The 18859-nt window shown below is 45.3% G+C and overlaps 1 protein-coding gene across 18 annotated transcripts in view; it reads left to right on the top strand.

The window, feature by feature from the left end:
* SCRIB (scribble planar cell polarity protein) overlaps positions 1–16093 on the top strand; it is a 75347-nt gene extending 59254 nt beyond the window's left edge. For 5 of the 18 annotated variants that reach the window (XM_036756885.1, XM_036756839.1, XM_036756856.1 and 2 more), the window contains 14 exons: positions 3052–3102; positions 3521–3562; positions 3818–3937; positions 4508–4621; positions 4944–5103; positions 5229–5361; positions 5887–5973; positions 6158–6346; positions 8633–8761; positions 8970–9133; positions 9371–9408; positions 9972–10046; positions 14833–14884; positions 15050–16093. In XM_036756885.1, coding sequence (XP_036612780.1) covers positions 3052–3102; positions 3521–3562; positions 3818–3937; positions 4508–4621; positions 4944–5103; positions 5229–5361; positions 5887–5973; positions 6158–6346; positions 8633–8761; positions 8970–9133; positions 9371–9408; positions 9972–10046; positions 14833–14884; positions 15050–15195 — 1500 coding nt within the window. In that variant the 3' untranslated portion in view covers positions 15196–16093. The remainder of the gene's footprint in view (positions 1–3051; positions 3103–3520; positions 3563–3817; positions 3938–4507; positions 4622–4943; positions 5104–5228; positions 5362–5886; positions 5974–6157; positions 6347–8632; positions 8762–8969; positions 9134–9370; positions 9409–9971; positions 10047–14832; positions 14885–15049) is intronic. The other 13 variants (XM_036756935.1, XM_036756830.1, XM_036756821.1 and 10 more) reach the window with 12 other exon arrangements.
* The last annotated feature ends 2766 nt before the right edge of the window (positions 16094–18859 follow it).

Raw genomic sequence — 18859 nt, 5'->3', positions numbered from 1 at the left:
CTAAAAATGTGCCCTTCTTAACATTTTTTCCCCAGAGAGTCATTTGTTAAAACGTTTACCAGTGCACTGCTGTAGGTAGCACAAGTATTACCCCTGTCTTATAGACGGGGGAAACTGACACTTAGAGAACAGCCTTGAAGTCTAAGCTTTAAGCTTTACACAAGGCAGTAAGTAGAAGAGCTGAGACCTACTCCCAGGCCTCTTTCCCCTATACCACAATGAAGCATTCAGAGTAAGTGGGAAATCCACTTGGGGATCAGGCAAGACTTAATAGAAGAAACATACCTTGAGTTGTGCCTTTAATAATTATCATCACATTAAAAAATAATCTTTGTACAGCCCATTAGGGATTAGAAACTAATAGTCTTTGTAAAAAGGAATGGGGAGGATAATTCAGGAAAGGCACAAGGACCAAGTGTTCAATAAAGGCTTTTTGTCTTTAAAGATGGCTGACTGTAGGTGGGATATGCTATGACCTTGTCTGTAGAGAGGAGTGTCAGAAGCCAAAGTGGTTCTTGAGGTCAAGCCTCAGGCTAAAAGAAATCCATTCACTGACACTGCCTTAGGTGAAGCAACTCACATCACACCCACACTTGTGGCTTAAAGAGGCCAGACCAATAGCAGCCATGGGGGAGACAGAGGGACAGAGCAAAGTATATAAATAGGGCCCCTGACGCTGTGACCCTGGGTAGATGGGAGGAGACCATTTATAAAGAGCTTGCTCTGGTAGCTTGAGAATAGAGATCTCTGTAGAGGCTAGGCAGGGAAAGAACACACCTATTGACAAAGTCAGAGGGCACCTGAGGAAGAAAAGTTCACTTCACAGAATGTCAGTATTTTCCATGTGAAAACAGTATGTTAAGAAGGAGTCTCACAAAAGATGGATTAGGAAAGGATAACTTAAATTAAGTAGGACAGGACAGATCAAGCCAGCAAGTATGATGAGGAGGCCCTTACAAGCAACTCCAGAGTCAGTAAAAGAAGACTTTATATGGCGTTAACTGGAAAAAGGAGGAAGCCAATTAGAGGATCTGTCCCACAGATTAGTATTGACCCTTTGCCCAAGATGAGCTTAGGAATTAGAAAGGGATGGCATCACTGAAATTTTTGTCTTTGACTTTAGTGAAGATGATCTCGGGGAGTTTCCTGAACCCTACATGCCTTGTGAACAGCTAGATCATGTTTCATGTCAACCACTTCTAAGGGCATGGTTCATTTCAGATCTGACTTAGCTACATAACTTAAATTCCCTCAACTGTGATATCAGTGTCAGAATTTTGGGGAAAAAAAACTCAGGGAAGAAACTATGGAACCGCCAACCAAAATGTGGAACCTTTTTACGGACAACCTTGCCAAAGGTGCACAGATGTCTTCCTGACTGATCTCTTAGCACTCTCTGGAAGCTAAACAGTTATGTGAACAAGGTGGGAACCAGTAGCTGTAATCCGTGTAGACTTTCCAAAAGCCTTTGATGGGGTTCTACGCCAAAGGTGTAGAACTGTCTGTCACAGAGGCTTCCCTAAAGAAGTAAAGTCTAGGGGTGAATGGGCACATCTTTGGATGGATAGTTGTGAGCAGTAGGATAGGTCCCTTCGGATTACAATGAGGATTGGTCTCTTTTAGCATTTTTATAAATGATTTGGGAGAAGTAGTGCATACCAAGGCCTCCATGGGTACAGATGGCTATAAACTCATGCATAGTGGGATAGATGGCGGTGAGAACTGTCATAAGGGGGTCAGAGAGAGGCAAAACAACTGTCATACATTGGGGGACGAGTTATTAAACTTTAGTTACGTAGGAACCTGAGAATCATTGGAGACATTGACACGTGGGCTTATGGGTCCAAAGAGCCAGCAAAGAGCTAGGCCCTCTCGGGAAGGATTTAAGACCAGAACTACAAATTTCTTCCCTTATACAACCTGGAGTGTAGGTTGCGGGTCTGGCTAACACACCTAACTGGAGACAGAACAGTAGGAAAGGGGCAGCTAACATGACCCCAGTGATAAAGTCAGAGACCTCAGATGTTCTCAAGCCCAAACCTTATCCAAAGCATGAATCTTCTTGGTTGAATTGGTTTTGTGTTGGGGGTTATGTCATGTGAAGATGAACTAAAAAGATTAGGCTTCCTCATTCAGGGAGGAGGACCCAAACTGAGAGGAAGAAATGTAATTAACAGTAATAAAACCATAAAAAGGCTATTGCCTGGAGAGCTAACAGGGGTGGAAGGTACCCAGAGGGGTAGAGTTTAGTTAGACATAAGAAGCAACTTCTTACATTTAGAGCAAAAATAGAATAGACTGCCTTGTAGGGTCATGAACTTCCTGTCATTGGAGTTTTTCAAGTGAAAACTGGATGGTCACCTGTCAGGAATGTATCCTGCCGTGGACAAGAGGTTGAACTAAGTAACCTCTGGTACTTTCAGGGTCTGTAGTTCTGGGGGAAATTTGCACTTGCTTACCAAACCCAAGACCTAGGACCACTATTGGCAGTTCAGCCAGACCCTAAGCATTTGCTCCTACCCACCTGAGCCCTTTGAGCCTTTTCCTGCGCTCTAGTTTCATGGGTATGCCTTTCCCTCCTAACCCTTCTTACATTTCCCATCCTCCTCAGAGTAAGTCTTTGATGGCCATATTCAAGCTGCTCTTGAGAGGGCAACAAAATTGTCATAGCTCCCTAGCAGGTTCTGAAGAGAAATGAGGATGTTTGGGAGGTAACAGGGAAGCCAATTGTGGCCTCTCCCAGTAGTCCCCAAATGCCCCTAAGAGAGATGGACCAGTAGGGTTGGCTTGAGGGAGTTATTCTAATGGTCTGGAGGGTGGGGGTGAACCTGAGCCATTGAGAGGCAGAGCCTAAGAAAGGCCGAGTTGGGGCTAGTCTCGAAGATCTAGCTTGAACAGGTAGTAGTAGGGATCAGAGTTAGACAATTCCCAGATAGCTCTCTACCTTCTGGCTTCTCTTAGTTGGGACCCTGTGGTTCATAGGGAGGGGCCCCTCTGATCTCTTCCTCTCTCTCCCATGGATCCCTCTGTACCTGTTTCTGGTGCCCTCAGCCACCTGCCTCCCCCCGACCCTTCCACCTGGTGGGCAGGGAGACCCGCTTTGTAAGTGTCTTATGTGCTGCAGCTCCTTCTGCTTGGCCTTCCCTCTGCCAGACGGTCTCCAGTGCCTCTCTGTCCCTGCCTTTGTCTGTGTGTGTGTGTGTGTGTGTTCCTCTTTCTCCCTCTGGCACTTGATTGGGAGAAGCTACTAGCAAGGCATGTGCTTTGGGGCTTGGCCCCTGAGGTCTCAGGGTAGGCCAGGGCCTCCCTTCTGAGCCTAATATGATCCCTTTCCAGCCCTTTTATTAGTGGAGCTGTGGGGAGGGCAAGGAACAGGTGACTTAGGATTCCCCACCCCAACTTTGCCCAGTGGGCACAGGGTACAGCTTGGGGGGTGGCAGGCTGGCTGCACTGTTGGCTGCTAGCTTGTGGGGGGGCACATTGAAGGAGGAGAAGCCTACCAGTTCTTCCTTTGTTTCAGGCCTCCATCAGCTTCCTGCCCTCCCAGGAGGAGCACAAATCCGTGAGTGTCCTTCCTGCCCTCTGCCCTGCCCCTAGGCTTTGGGGATGCCTTTTGACAGCTCCTCACTGTTTGTCCAACTTCTACCCACTTTCTCCCCACTTTCTTCCTATATTACCTTCTTCCTATCTCTCAATCTGTGTCCCACCATCATGTACTCTCTTCTTTCCAGCCTTTCCATTTCACTCCAACTTCTCTTTCTCCCTCCTTTCTTTTCTCTCTCCCTGCCTCTTTTCTTTCTCACTACTACCCATACAGACTAAACCTGGGGTAATCCAGCCTCGGCCATGGCCAGTGGGATCCACCGCATCTGGCGGTAGAGACAGCCCCAACCCCTTCCAGTCTTCACCCCTGCCCCGGGCCTACAGCCCCAGCTCCGTAAGTTTCCCAGCCAGCTCACTCTACTGGTTGAGGAAGGGAGGCATCACTCTGAGGGAGGCAGGTTCTCTTCTCCATTCCCTACTCCCATTTAGCACAGATGCATGAGGAACTAGATATCTGCCTTGGGAATTTGGGTCTGGGTTGGGGGTTGGTGGGGAGAGAGAGGAGGAGAGCATGATTTGAAGAAAGGATTAGAGCCTTTAACTAGGAATGTCTGGGAAATGGAGGAAACTGGAGGTAGAGGCAGAGCCTGATCCAAGGAGTCATTTTTCTGAGGACAAAGCAGCTGGAGATGAGCTTCGCTAGAGAGGGTGATGTTGTGTGGGAAGGACTTACAGGGGACATGAAGAGAGACATTGTAGAAATCTTCAATCAGGCTGTGGATTTAGGCTCGGGAAACAATTTTTCATTGCCCTATTATTCATCCTGTCTTCTTCTTCCTCTGCCTTCTCCTTCCCTTCCTACTCCTGCATTCCTTTATACTGCCTTCTCCCTCTTTTTTTCTTTTCCTTACCCCTATTCAACTCTACCTATTCCTTTCTCCTTCTGTCCTCCTGTCCTCCACAGCCTCGTACCTGTCCTCCATCCCCACCCTCCCCCAGTGAATTCCCTGTCAATGTTAAGCAGGCCTACAGGACTTTCGCAGCTGTGCCCCCCCCTCACCCTGTGACAGAGGCTCAGGTATGGCCTGACCCTTGGGGAACTTCCAGAACTAAGTCTAGTTTCAGCTCTGCCCTCTCTTTAAGGCTTCCCAGTCCCACCCAAGTAGCCAATTATTTTCAGTTTTCATTGGGCACCCCCTCCCACTGACTCCCCACCTCCCCTCCACCTGGTTTTCCCAATAGGAGCTGCTCAAGCAGCCAGGCCCAGAGTGGCTCCAAATTTCCCCAGAGGTGAGGGAGCAGATGGAGAAGTGGTGAGCGTGGAAGCTGTGGGTGAAAGATGAGGATTTAAGTGGGTCCTATAGTGACTGGAATCAGATGTCTTCTTCCCCTCTCCCCAGATGGTACCTCCTGGTAGTGCTGCCAGCCCAGAACAGTTGTCTTTCCGTGAGAGACAGAAATACTTTGAGCTGGAGGTGAGGCCTCCCCAGGCTGATGGTCCACCAAAGAGGGTATCCCTGGTTGGTGAGGATGACCTGAAGAAGATGAAGGAAGAAGAAGGTAGGAGAAGGAATTGAGGGGAAGGAGTTGGGAGAAAGTCTAATTTGGGGGATTGGTTGGGGTGGGAGGTAGTCTAGAAGTCTCCACTGAACCTTTTTATCATTCTCTTCCTTTCTCCACCCTAGCACGGAAGCTACAGCAGAAGAGGGCCCTACTTCTTCAGGAAGAAGAAGAAGAAGAGGCAGAGGAAACTGTAGCAACTGCCTCTGCCCCTGCCCCAGTGGAGGGTCTAGAGTCCCTGGAAGAACAAAAGAGCTGGTGAGAGCCTGGGGCTTTGGCCTGTGGAATAAATCAGTCCAGTAGACACTGACGTGGTAGTTAGGGTTGGCAGGATGACTCAAACCCATGAAATCCGGGGTAGGCCTCCCATCTCACCGTTCCCTGCTAGTTGTCTTGCAAACTGGTCACTGTGTTGACCTGAGAATTCTTTGGTTGGGACAGGCAAAACCCTGTTTTTGTGGCTAGAAGGAAGTATGGTGAGGGACCCATATTCTCTGTTCCTTGTTTGAGGAAGTTACATATGCCTTGTTCAAGACAAAGGGCTTCAGTCAGAGTTCAGGTTGCACTCATTATCTTCTGTAGTCTGGGGGTATACCTTTGGTAGTTGAAAGACTCTTTGTAAATTGTCACAACCACTGGCAGATCAGCCCAGGGTGAGAGTCCGCTCATCGACTTCTGCTAGAGGTTTAATGCTTTGAGACTTCACCATTATCCACAAGCGACAAGAAAAGAACTTAGAGACAGCTTGGGCTGTAGTAAGATTTTGTTCCTTTACCCTTCCAGCCTTCCTCAAACTGAGCCCCCCAGTTCCCAGAGGAACTCACTGGAAGAAGGGTCCCAACAAGAGCCACGGCCCAACTGCCCAGCTAGGTAAGCAGGGCTGTGGAAGTTTCCACAGTTGGGAAGAAAGTGGGATGGGCTCAGGAAGGATCTGGTGCCCAGGGTTGGGGCATCTATTATATCCTAAGAGCCTAGAGGTTGGGGAATGCTATCAACTTTCTTGCTGCCTTTTTGGCATGAATGTTCTTCAGGTAGATCCTTGTGTCGCCTACAGGCTGAGCCCCATGTCATTGGGGGGCGGGGAATTGGGAGCCCCAGTCCGGACAGCTAAGGCTGAGCGACGGCAGCAGGAACGGTTGCGCATGCAGAGTCCAGAACTCCTGAGTGGGCCTGAACGGGAGCTATCCCCAGCCGAACGACGAGCTCTGGAGGCAGAGAAGAGGGCGCTCTGGCGGGCAGCCAGGTGCCTGACCCCCTTCCAGATTACTGTATAACCCCATACCTTCTTCATGGTACCTCAAAGGAACTTGACCCTGAGGGGAAAAAGAAAGCTGGTCTCTGCTGGAGTTGCTGCATGGTTAGCCTTACTTTGCTGGTTAGGATGCCAGCAGGTCAGAAGGGACTCCTTTGATTAGCACCATGTTAGGTTAGGTTTAGGTTAGGACTAGGAGGGATGACAGGTGCTTTGAATATAAGAAACTGCTTATTTCAGTGCTCATTACTTGGATAAATAAGTGTTTCAAGGTATATAAGATTTGAGCTGAGAGCATGGTAATATGCCATAGAAAGTTGGCTTTTGAGACCTGGGTTTGAGTCCTACTTCTGACAGGCTCTGTGACCCTGGGCAAGTCACTGCAATTCACTGTGACTGTTACAGAATAGTTGTCATCGTGCATTGTTAGGATATATCAGTGTACTCACAAGTTAGACAATTTCTTCATCAAGACATATCAATGTAGTCACAAGTATGGACCAAAATGTTGAAATGAAGTGACTCCAGGGGAATATTATTGGGTGTGTGACTGTAGGAGAAGTGTGATGGCTTTGGCAGTGTGGTGCTATAGGCATGAGCATCTGAGCACACTTAATACTTGAATGAACAATGGGGGCATGCCTTATTATATGTCTGTGATGCATGGGATATCTGGAGTGTGTGTGTGTAGCAGAGAAATTGAATGCAAAGGATGTGGCTATTGAGTGATGATTATCAGAAGTATTTGAGTTGGGGCATGACTGAGATGTGTATGACTCTTGAAGAATATGGATGTTGGAAGAGTATGCTGAAGCCTGGAGATGATTGTCAGTGGTGTGTAATTGTAGGAGTTAGCCTTAGATTGGAGGAAGAGATTGACTAAGAGACTATTTTAGGGTGCCTAGTACATTATTTGGATTCTGAGCCTCTGGGTCCTATAAATCTAATTCTGCCTCTGACCCTAAGGGTCAGACCTCAGAAACGTAGCTTCTGGCTACTTCTCAGTAGAAGACAGTAGCTATGGTCTTGTGCCCTCAGGCCCAGTGTCTCCAGGGCACCAACAGTTGTGCCAGTAGTTGAGGCATTTCAGGGCATAGAATGTTGACAGGATAGCTCATTCCAGACATAAAGCAGAATTGCCCAGACAGTCTTGGTCATTTTCTGTCTTCATTGCCCTCAGAAATGTTTCTGACTGTCTTTGTTGGGTCCCAGTTCCCAGTCTCCCCAGCTTCAGGACTAGATCACTCTGATACTGCATTCCCTTCTTTGATTATCCCCATCCTTTGCTGGTTCATTTCACCTCTGACTCAAAGAACTCCTGTCCCCTTGTTCTCTCTTGTCTCCCAGCCTCTGTGTAAACTCTCACTTAATGTGTCATGGCAATTCCGTCTCTCCTTGGGTCTGAGCTATGGGTCTGAGCTAGTCAAGGCCAGTTCAGGTCTCTTCTCCTATCCTCTAAATCCACAATGTTTTGTGTCCAAGTATTGTTCTACTCTTGGTTTAGGAACTTGGTTTAGTTCTGTTTCCTTTCTCATTTCTGGGACTCAGGGTGCCCCCTCACTACTTCTTGTTTCTTCCCTCCCTGACCTGAGGTTTACTGTCCAGCTGTGGACACTGTGGTTTTCCATATGTTAATAGCCTCGTTAATAAATATGAATATTTACATTGTCCCAATGTGCCCCTTGTGGAAATACAACTCCAGCTCCTCTCTGAGCTGTTACCAGGACAAAAGATATACACTGTTTCTTCAGAGAAGAACATTCCTTACCTGGGGTTGGTGACTTGAGAGTGTATATGAAAGAGAGGTAACAGTTGGTGGGGCGGGGGCGGCTTCTGGTCACTCTGTGTGCCTCAAAAAGTACCATGCCCAGATGTCCATGGTTCTTTAAATCTTTCCAGAATTTTATGACCCTATTTGGTTGCCAGTTTAGGTGATGAACCTGTCTTTGGTCACATACCGCTTTTTAAATTTATTTTTCTTAAAGCTGAAGCTTTCTTTGACTCCTAAATGTGGGGCTAGATGCTAGAATCAAAGCTAGTGTAAGACAACATGGATGACTGATTGGCTGTAACTATTAGCGGGGCATGGAAATTTGGTTGCTCTGCTCCCTGTTCTATTTTCTCCTTGCTTTATTTTGATCTTCCTTCCAGGTCTCTGGTCTTACTGTGCCCTTAACTGACCCAAAGGGCCCTGGCCTGGTTGCATTGTTTTCTATTCTCTGTCTCTCACTTGCTTTCTGTCTCTGTCTCTGTACCTCTATTCCCATGACCCCTCAGACCCTCAACTTTGGACGACAGCCTTAGGGACTACGAGCAGGACCTGGCCCGTAGACTCTACCGGGCCCGCCAGCAGGGGCTTCCGCTCAGACCTACCCCCCGAGCTGGGCCAGGAAGTCCTGCCCCAAGGTGTGCATGGCCCTGCCTCCCAGCTGCATGCCTTAGGTTCTGGGCCAGGGTTTTGGGTACTCCATGGGGGCTATGGGACAGGGGAGAAGCCATGGCTCCCCAACACCACTGGATCTTTTCTTGTCCATGGCCCTAAGTGGGCTGGGGTTAAGGAAAAGCCCAGTCCTAACTCTTGTCTCCCCTGTCCACCCTGACTCTTTCTTTCCAGGATGAAGTCCCTGGAACAGGATGCACTACGAGCCCAGATGGTCATCGCCAAATCTCAAGAAGGAAGGGGAAAACGGAGCCCCCTTGGCCAGCTGACAGAGGCCCCTTCACCTGCACCCACTCCCTCACCTACGCCACTTGAAGGTGGTAGGGGTGGGGAAAGTGGTCAGTTTAAATTGTCTGGGGCTGGGGGTTGGGAAAGACCAGAGAATGGACAACAGTATTAAAAAATAGGACTGGCTGGCAATCCAAGTAAGGGGTCAAAGACAAGTCTTTCAGGGTATAGAGGGAGGCATCATTTGTCACAGGGAGAGGAAGGGAGGAAGAAGATGAATCACTGTCCCCTAGAGAATGGAGAGATGTTTGAGGGGCTCTAATTTCTTTCTTCTTCTCTTCCTCCAGATCTTAGCCCCAGGATCGTCACCTCACCTGGCAGGCTGGTAAGGATGAGTCTTGTCCTTACAGCTCCACACATTTGCCTCCCACTTTATATCACTTTCTGTCTTCCTCACTCCCCTTATCTTTTGCCTTTCTATTGATGCCTCTTATGTTTTTCACTCTTGTGTTTATTATCTCTGTATCTACTGTTTCTGCCTTCCCTAGTTCTTTCTCAGGACTTTTTCTGTGTCTCTGTACAGGTTCGTGTTTCCAAAGTCATGACATCACCCCCAGAAGTCCTAGTCTGAGAAACAAAATCTGTATTGGGATGCAGGGGTGGAGGGAGGTGGTCTAGAGGGATAGCAGTATCCAAGGAAAAACTCCCAATGGGGCCAAAACATTAGCTGCATCTACCCCTCTCCCCCTCCACACTCACTCACTCTCTCTCTCACTATGTCATCAGAGTTCCTTCAGTAGTTAGAGCAATGACTTTCCCAGCCCTAACTATTTTGGCCTTGAGCAGCCTTTTTCTCATACCTGTCTCTCTTCCCTCTCCCCCTCCCCTCCCCTCCAAACTCCTTCCCTCCCCCCCCCCCCCCTTTCACACTGTCGCTGTCTTCTCAAGTCCTTGTCTGAAAAGAAGTTTGACTACCGGGAATTTGCTGCCCTTCCTTCTTCCAGGCCTGTATATGACATCCAGGTACCAGCAGAGTTGTCTGTCATCCCTTCTTTAACTATGCTTTTGTCTGTCCCTCCTAGTCCCACCCATTGCTGTTTGCAAGGATACTCTTAGTTGTCCCATCCCTTTGCTCTCTCCTAGTGTCTCTGTTCCTGTTCCCCATAACTCAAGCACAAGACTGTTGACACATTAGCTGTCAGAGAAACTTACAGGCCCTAGGCTGCCCCACTTGTTCCATCCCAGCTTCCACTACCCAGTCTACCACTCAGGCTTCCTTCTAGACCCCTACAGAACCGAATAGAATGTAATCTATATGTCTCTTTTCCTCCTGTCCCTGAGGCAGCACACAGCACACAGTAACTGAGAGGAGTTACTGTTTTTAAACATAGGAAAACAAATTCCACTCCCCCCCACCCCGACAAGGTGGGGAGTGGGCAACAAATGTAAGAAATTTTCACAGAAAATCTGCTTCCTGGAATGAATTTCAGGATCTGAGTGTGATTGCTAGGCCTCTAGTTCTTTAATAACTATATCCTATGCCTTGACTTTTGTGCTCTAAGCCCACTATGCTCCTATTTGAGCCTGGAATTCAGGGCACACTTCTAGAAGAAAGGCAGGCTTAGGCCCTATATCCTCTCACTCTCTCTGCAAGGCACTCGCACCCATCACAAGCCCTTTTTGGGATGGTTTCAGTTCATTGTATTTCCCCAGTGTATCCCCAGTGCCTAGCACAGTTACCTTTTCTAGGTCCAACCTTTACTTGAGCAAGAATCTTCTCTGTAACACCTCAGGCAAGTGGTCCTCCAGGTTTTTTTTGTGTATCTCAAATGACAGGGAACTTGCCATTCATTTCATTTTGGGATGGGTCTAGTTGTTAGGGGAATTGTTTCCTTGTATTGAGCTAATATCTGCCTTCCTGTAATTTTTACCTAATTATCTTGGTTCTCCCTGTAAATCTAATCTCTCTGACATATAAAAGCTTCACAGATCCCTAAAAACAGCTATCATCTCTCCCTTTTCTCCTCCCTTCCCCCACCCAAACAAGGGTTCTCAAGATAAGACATACTCAGTTTCTTCAACATCATATGATGTAGTTTTGAGTTCCTTTTCCACCACGGTTGCCCATTGTCCATGTTTCAGCTTGTCAGTATCCTTCCTAAAATGTGGCTCCCTTAGCTCCAAATGTGGTCTAACTAGGAAGTAGGTACAGTGGTATTACCACTTGCCTCATTCTGGATATACTGCTTGTCTTAAGGCGGCATAATTTTGCATTCGCCTTGTGGGACAGGAATTGAAATCAATTTCATTGTCTTAGAGTTTAAAGAATGAATCTGCTTCTCCCTTTTTTAATATCTAGTTAATAGCTATTTATCTTTCTTCTTCACAATGTTTTCAACAATTATTTAAAGCAGCTCAGTAGTTCTGCCTGTAAGTTCTTTCATTACCCATGGGTGTAGTTATTCACTAGGACCTAGTGGCTTGAACTTGAGAGTGGCTAGTTGAGTTTTCTTGTCTCCTCCCTTACCTTGAAACTAATTATTTCATTCTTCTGGTAAAGAAGAAGAAGCAAAAGTAAGAATTAGGCCACCTGCCTTTTCTATGGTCTACATTATATTCACAGTGGTTGAATTTGTGAATGGTTTGCCATTTCCTTCTCCAGCTCATTTTAACTCATGAGGAAACTGAGGCAAATAGGAATAAATGACTTGTCTAGGTCACACAGCTAGGAAGTGTCTGAGGCCAGATTCAAACTCAGGAAGAAGAGTCTTCCTGAAGCCTGGCCCTCTATCCACTGTGCCATCTAGCTGCATGTATTCATGCTCAGTTCTGTTTGCCATGTGTCTTTTAAAATATATACATAATTGGTTGACGCCTTCACAGAAGGTCTAGTGCCTTACAGTATGAAGGCTACTTTGGATTCTCAAAGCCTGCCAGTCAAAATACAAATTCTCACGGGCTCCTCTGAGGAGCCAGAGCACCTTGAAAATGGTTCTGGTGACAAAGTTTGTTGTCTGTGGACCGGCCTAGCTGAGTATGGAGCTGCTCAGTGGCAGCAGTGTGGCTATTTGGTGACCAGGGAAGCAGGTAAATACAGAGAAGACCTGAGTGTGCTCATCCCCTGCTCATGCCATGTACCAGTTTGGAAGGGTACTTTTTCCACTAACCCGTGACAGCTGTTTCAGATGGTCAAGTAGAGAAGTTCTCTGAAGAACTTGATAAGAGCCTTCAAAACCAGTCAATATATTTAGTTTTTAGTACGGTCAATACATTGATAATGTGGTGCATTTAGTAAAAAGATGGACAGGGAGGATGGCAAAAAATGCTGGAAAATACCGTTCAAGATCAAGAAATGAAGGTGATCAAAATCTTAACTAATCAGAAGGTTTTCACTTGTACATCATGAATATTTTCTTTAAGAAGAGCTAAAAGTTACTGGAGGAAACAAGCAGCAAAAATTACATCTCGCACACACAAGATTCTCTTAAAGGACAGGAAATAACATTAACCACATGGAAGTCCTTTCAGAATCAGCTATTTATGTGTCTTCAGGTCGCTATTGCTCCACTCTCCCTCATTTAAACAAGTGTCAACTCCCAAAACTGAGCAAGTGACAAAAGTAAACTTGAACTCTGAATGCCACAGTTTATTAGAGAAGTGTGACGAAGGCAGAAGCAACAAGGAAGCTGAAAAAACAAACCATTTCAACAAACACCAAGCTGAAAGACATGGCAGCCCTAGGCACCACTGGTTTAGATGACAGCTCATTTACAAAACATTATGGCAGAGAACAGAAAATTACAAGTAATATTACTTGATGAGACAGTAAAGAAGCTGAGGGAAAAGTAAGCTTTCAAAGAGGTGAGAATGAGACCTACTTAAGCTAGGTACTCCTAAGAGCATTTTAGATGAAACTGGGAGGAGGACAACAGATTAGGAAAGGAGCACAGCTATCCCCATTTTAATTATAATGTGTTCTTAGCAGTGATGACCATGCAACCACATTTTTGTTTCATTATAGCACTTGATGTACTCTAACGTTAAACAGTAATAATAACCAGCATACAACCCCTTGAGGTTTGCAACCTGCTTTACAAATGTTACAAATGGTTGAGTTTTTTTTAAAGACATACAGCAAATAGAACTGAGCATGAATACATGCAGCTAGATGGCACAGTGGATAGAGGGCCAGGCTTCAGGAAGACTCTTCTTCCTGAGTTTGAATCTGGCCTTTGTCTTCGCAAAAATTCTGGAATGTAGGTGCTATTATTACAGCTAACTGAGGCGCAGAGCCTTAAGTGACCTGCCTGAGTCACGAAGCTAGTAAGTGTCTAAGAATGGATTTGAACTCAGCTCTTTCTGACTCCAGGTCCATGAGGTCCAGTTCTATCCACTACACTACCAGTTTGTGAGGAAGTAGCAGTGATAGATGGTGAGGTTGGCAAGTTCGAGAACCTAACTTCATACATAGAGTGGACCTGACTGTATACATAAGACAAAAAATATTTGTACTGGAAGTGACACAATTTTAAAGGATTCAGAGTAATAAAATGGTATTGTGCCCCAAGAAATGATGAAGGGGATGATTTCAGAGAAACCTAGGAAGACTCATATAAATTAATGCCAAGTGAAGTGAGTAGAACTAGGAGGACAGTTTATGTTATGCAACAATAGTATTGTAAAGACAGCTTTGAAAAACTTAGGATCTCTGCTGAACATGATGAGTAACCACAATTACAGAGAACAATCCACCTCCAAATCAAGAGGTGGTGGACTTAGTGCAGACTGAAACTTCCTTTTTTTAAACGTAGTCAGTGGGATTTATTTTCTTACTTGATGCAGGAGCCAAGGGGGAGGGGGAGGGAGAGGAGTTAAAGGGAGAGAATTTAAACCTGAAAAAAAAAAAAAAGATATGGTTCAATATATGTTAAAAGAATATTGGAAGAGAAGTTAAAAGATGACGGCATTTTTTTAGACATCAGTAATAATCTACACATACTTTCGCATACTGCCTCTGTACCTGTTAGCAGACCGTCGTCTACCATCATGATGCTTGTTCCTGAGTCTAGTAGCAGATGGTTTTGATCTTGGTGTCATCTGTGAATCCCTCTTAGATTCAAAGGTCACAGAGTCATAGGATTTGAGTTGGAAGGGACCATGGCTGCCAACTAATCACTAATCCAAGCCCAAATGCTAGAAGTGGTCAGTCACTATCTGCTTAAAGATCTCCAAGGAGGGAGAAACCCCTCACCTTTCTAAGTAGCCCATTCCACTTTTCAGCAGCCTCGTGGTTATTCCTCTCACCTTCTCCTCTTTTCCTCTTATCAAAGACTGATATTGATTGGATAACCTTGACCACCACTTTTTTTCAGAGTGGTTTATTGGTTCATGTGAACTCTTCCCCGAGCCGCTACCCTCAAAGTCTCATTGTTGAGACTAGGGTTCAGAGCCCATTCCAGGTAGATTCTCACTTCATGCTGTCTTCCCTCTGATTCTCACCTTTCTCCTTTTGTATCAGAATGGAATCTGACAAAAGTGAACACAGGTTCTAATGGTAGCTAGCGTGTCCTTTCTCTTTTCTGTCCTCACCTTCTTACGGGGATTAGGATATAGAACAGGACTAGTACAGGTGGGACATTTTGAGGGTGTTGGGAATCAAAATAATTGCTTGGAGCCCTGGGCTGAAGACCTTAGTTTGGGATTGATGGTGAAGAGGGCCTACCTACAATAGTTTTGTTAGATAGAAGTGTTCAGTTATAACTCCTTATTAGTTCCTTCTCCAAGCCTGCCTTATCACTGTTTGTTTTAGTCTCCAGATTTGCCAGAGGAGCTGAAATACCTGGAGGACAGCCTCAGTCCTGGTGAGCCTTGGAATGGGGGTGGGGGTAGGGGTGAAGAAGGAAAGGGGAAAACTGATTCTCTTACCCTTCATGCTGTTGGATCCTTCTCCCTGTCACCGCCACCCCACTAGTCCTAAAAAGCTATGGGATTGCCCAGACCTGCCTTGACCCACACTTCCTTCTCAGGCCTCCAGGAAGAGGATGGAGAGGTAGAGCAAGTGTTACTGGGCCCCCCTGGACCCAGTCCGACAGCCCTGGAGGAAGTAACTCTCTGCAGCACCCGTCGGAAACTTCGGCATGAACGGCGTGGCCTGGACCCTGTGCCCTCTTAGGCCCCCTAAAGGGGAGAACGATTGGGGGAGGGCCCTGGACCCTATGTCCTCTTAGGCCCTCCAAAAGGGGAGAGGAACCTCAACCCGTGCCCTCCTAAAACCCCAAGAGGTTTGAGGGGAGTAACGGGGACCTCTTGGCCCCAGAAACTCAGCTGGAGTAGGGGGAAGGAAAGGGTCTAGATCCCATGGTCTCCTAGACTCCCAGGGCACACTTTCTTCCCCCATCCCCACTGAAGGAGCTTATAGATGTTGGGAAGTTTGTAAACTGTCTAGGGAATGAGAGAGCAAAAGTCTGTATCCTGACAAGAGCCAGCCACACTGTGCTGGCCCCTTCCTCAGTGTCCGATCTGGTGTGTAAGGGAACCAGCCAATGGTAGGGTCACAGTGGATGCTGCTTTGTCAGGGCTCCATGTTAGACCCCCTGGGGCAGGGATGAAAAGGTTCAGCCCCCAGCCTCAGAACTTTCTGGATTCCCTTCTCCCCTAGCTGTGGCTGTTCCTTTGAGCTGAATCAATGGTGACCTCCTATCCCCATGAAACTGGATCATTTTAATGGGATTTTGGTTTCCCTTTGATTGGGGGTGGTGGTGGGGCAGGCATTTATCACAAATCATTGTTCATTGCTCCCCCTCCCCATTCCCCTTATCCCTGGGAGCTTTTTCTAACTTGGTTTTAGCATTTTAACTCAAACTGTTGGGAGCCCCCTGGCTCAGCTTCAGTAACTAACTTGTGTCTTCCCTTACCCTGCCCCCTCACCCCCCCCCCAAAAAAAAAAATACCTGGTACTGGGCGTGTCACACGCCAGGGAAGCTAGCATCAAGACTGTAACTAGTGACATTTGTACAACCAAAGAAATCTATTTTGTGGTTTAAGGATAATAAAGTTTACTTTACATTTTATTGCATCTGTCTTCTTTGTCCCCTGCTACAATATGCTGGTGAACTCCAGGTCTTCCCAGTCAGAACTGGGTTATGGTTAGTGTGAGTCAGCAAAGCTCCCTGGAGAATCACCTGGAGCAGTGGGAAGACATGAGACTTGCCAGGAAGCACTGGAGTGAGCAAAGAATAAAAGAAATTGTAGCTATCTTGAGCCCTCCATACCAAGCTTCACTTGTCCTCAGCTCTCAGGACTACAGGTACCTGAGCAATGTTTAACTGACCAGCTGGCTCCTCCAGTCCTGGTGGCCATTGCTTCTTTGTAGGCATCAACATCATTCCCAAGAGACTTATTTTATAAAAATGAATACCACCATAGTTTAAAAATACTTGGATCTTGGCTTTTTTCAGTATAGTTACTCTTTCCAAAGGTGCCAATAAAAGCACCTATCTTCCTTGTGTGTTTGTTGACCATGTACTTTCATAAATCCCCCACAAAGAATCCACCCAATTTATTGAAGGCCTTTTCCTGGTACTTTAAAGGAGTACAGATAATGAAATGTATGGTGTGGTGAGGGACAACTATGAGTGTTGTATATACATTGTCAGATAAGATCCGTATAGGATGTTATTGCTCGTTTTTCTTTGTCACTGGGGAAGGAACCTGTTGGGAGAGGGATGTTTGAAATGACAGGTGTAAAGATGAAAGGCATCAATACAGCATTTTTAAAATATAAAATGTACCAAGGTAGCCCTTGAGCTCCCCACCTCCTTTACTAGGCCCCTTGTGCCAGCCACTGTTCTTGGTGCTGAGGATTCAAAGGCTAAATGAAAGCAATTCTCATCCTCAAGGAGCTGACATTCTACTTGCAGAAGCATCATATACATAGGTGAGTAAAAATGTCAGTCTGCTTGGCCAAATGTTTCATTTTACTTCTGCAGTTCCAATCTTGAGAGTGCCAAAAAAAAGTTGAGCAGTATAGGGGCATTTTATTATAAAGGAAGTCACCTAAAGTCTTATTTGCAATGTTTTAAAATAGAGAACAAAAGTGCCCCAGAAATACAGGGTGCACCCTACGTTTGCAGTTCCAACGTGGCAGGTACTTGCTTGTTCTGATTGGTCTTGGACCCTGAACCTGGGAACAATATTAGGTGATGTTGGAAACTCCAATAGGGTATGAAGTAACAGACGTTGGGAAAAGACTGAGATGGTTTTTGACATTGGAACGTTTAGTGGCCTGTCTGCAGAGACAGGTATTAGTGAGAGAATTCCTTCCAATTTCCCTTGAGACACTGATTCCAATTATGAAAACTTTTCATAATAAAAGTATTTAGGGGGCCTGACTATAGGTCAGATAATTAGGTAAGAGAATTAGAACCACATCCCTTTGTAGGAGCAACTGGGCCCAGCCACTATAAAGTTTTAATATTGTTTGACCTTATTAGCCCTGGTATATGACATAAATGAGTGTCATATATATAAGGCTAGCAACTACAGTATATGCACTTGGCTTTTATGCAATATTTTGGCTTCCCTCTAAGGTCCCTCTCAGCTTTGACCTAGCACATTATCCGTAGTGTCTCTGTGCCAAGATCTATCTGCTGGGATGTCCGTCTAACAGTATGCTATCATTTGAACAATTTATACTTCTCATCCATCTTGTCTTTTTAGTGTGGGTAGCTAAATTAATCTCTCTTGAATAATTATGGATTTCTTTGAGGAGGCTGTGCAGTGTTCTTGGGGTTCATGCAATTACCATCATGTCATCTGCAAATAGCATTTAAAGAATCTCACATAAATAGGTAATTCTGTGTGGATTCTGTGCAGGACATCCTCTATAACACTGGCTCCCGTCTTTGGTAAACATGTCTTCCTATTTTATACCTTAAAAGTTTAGATTCTCATGTATGATTTTTGACATTCATGCAGAATATCTTGTTTTAAAATCTCCTTTTTGAGATTATCTTCAAAATTAATCCTTGATAAAATTGGATCACTTCCAGCACAGGTTTCTTCAGGACACATTTGGTCAGGTCTAGCCTCTCTCCTACCTTAATCTAAAAAAAAAAAATTATTAAAAATAAAAACCATTAACAAAACAATCAAATAAATATGCACGATAAGCAATAAAAGAATAGAAAATGCTTAGCATTTAACCAAAGAAATTGACTGAATTGACAACAAGCAAAAAATGTATCCAAGTCAAACTGAAATCCTCTCTGGCTTTTTTATCCCACATTGTTGTATTAAATGTATATCCAGTTCTGGTTCTGCTAATCCCATTTTGGATGACTTCATATATGTTTCTCCATGTTACCTTTATTCTTTTTAAAAATCATTTTTATGATTACCATAATATTCTACTACATTAATATGCAATAATTGATTCTGACAATCATTGTATATAGTACTTGTTGCACTGTAGATTCTATGCTCAAGGCAAGTGTTGTGGGCACGCCCTGGAATATACATAGAAATTAGCAAAAAATGAAAGCTGTATTGTTGACTTATGCCCCCATTTTCGAACATGGGTTGACTTCCCCCTCTCAATCCCACACCTCCAAACTAATTGGATGAAAGTAGAGTAGTATGACTGACCATGTAATTAGCAATGTCAAATAGTATAGGGAATAAGATGATAGCCACTAAAACAACATATTAGATTGCAGTGGGGATTGCAGCCAGGATCAACTCTTTTTTCTCTTTCCCCCATTTCTAGCCATCCTGAAGTAGTTATATATAAAACTATATGACAGTATTAATTTAGCTTGCCCATATAGTGTATATCT

Source organism: Trichosurus vulpecula, chromosome 1 (assembly GCF_011100635.1).
Source record: "Trichosurus vulpecula isolate mTriVul1 chromosome 1, mTriVul1.pri, whole genome shotgun sequence".
Taxonomy (NCBI): Eukaryota; Metazoa; Chordata; class Mammalia; order Diprotodontia; family Phalangeridae; genus Trichosurus; species Trichosurus vulpecula.
This window is presented reverse-complemented; position numbering and strand designations above follow the sequence as displayed.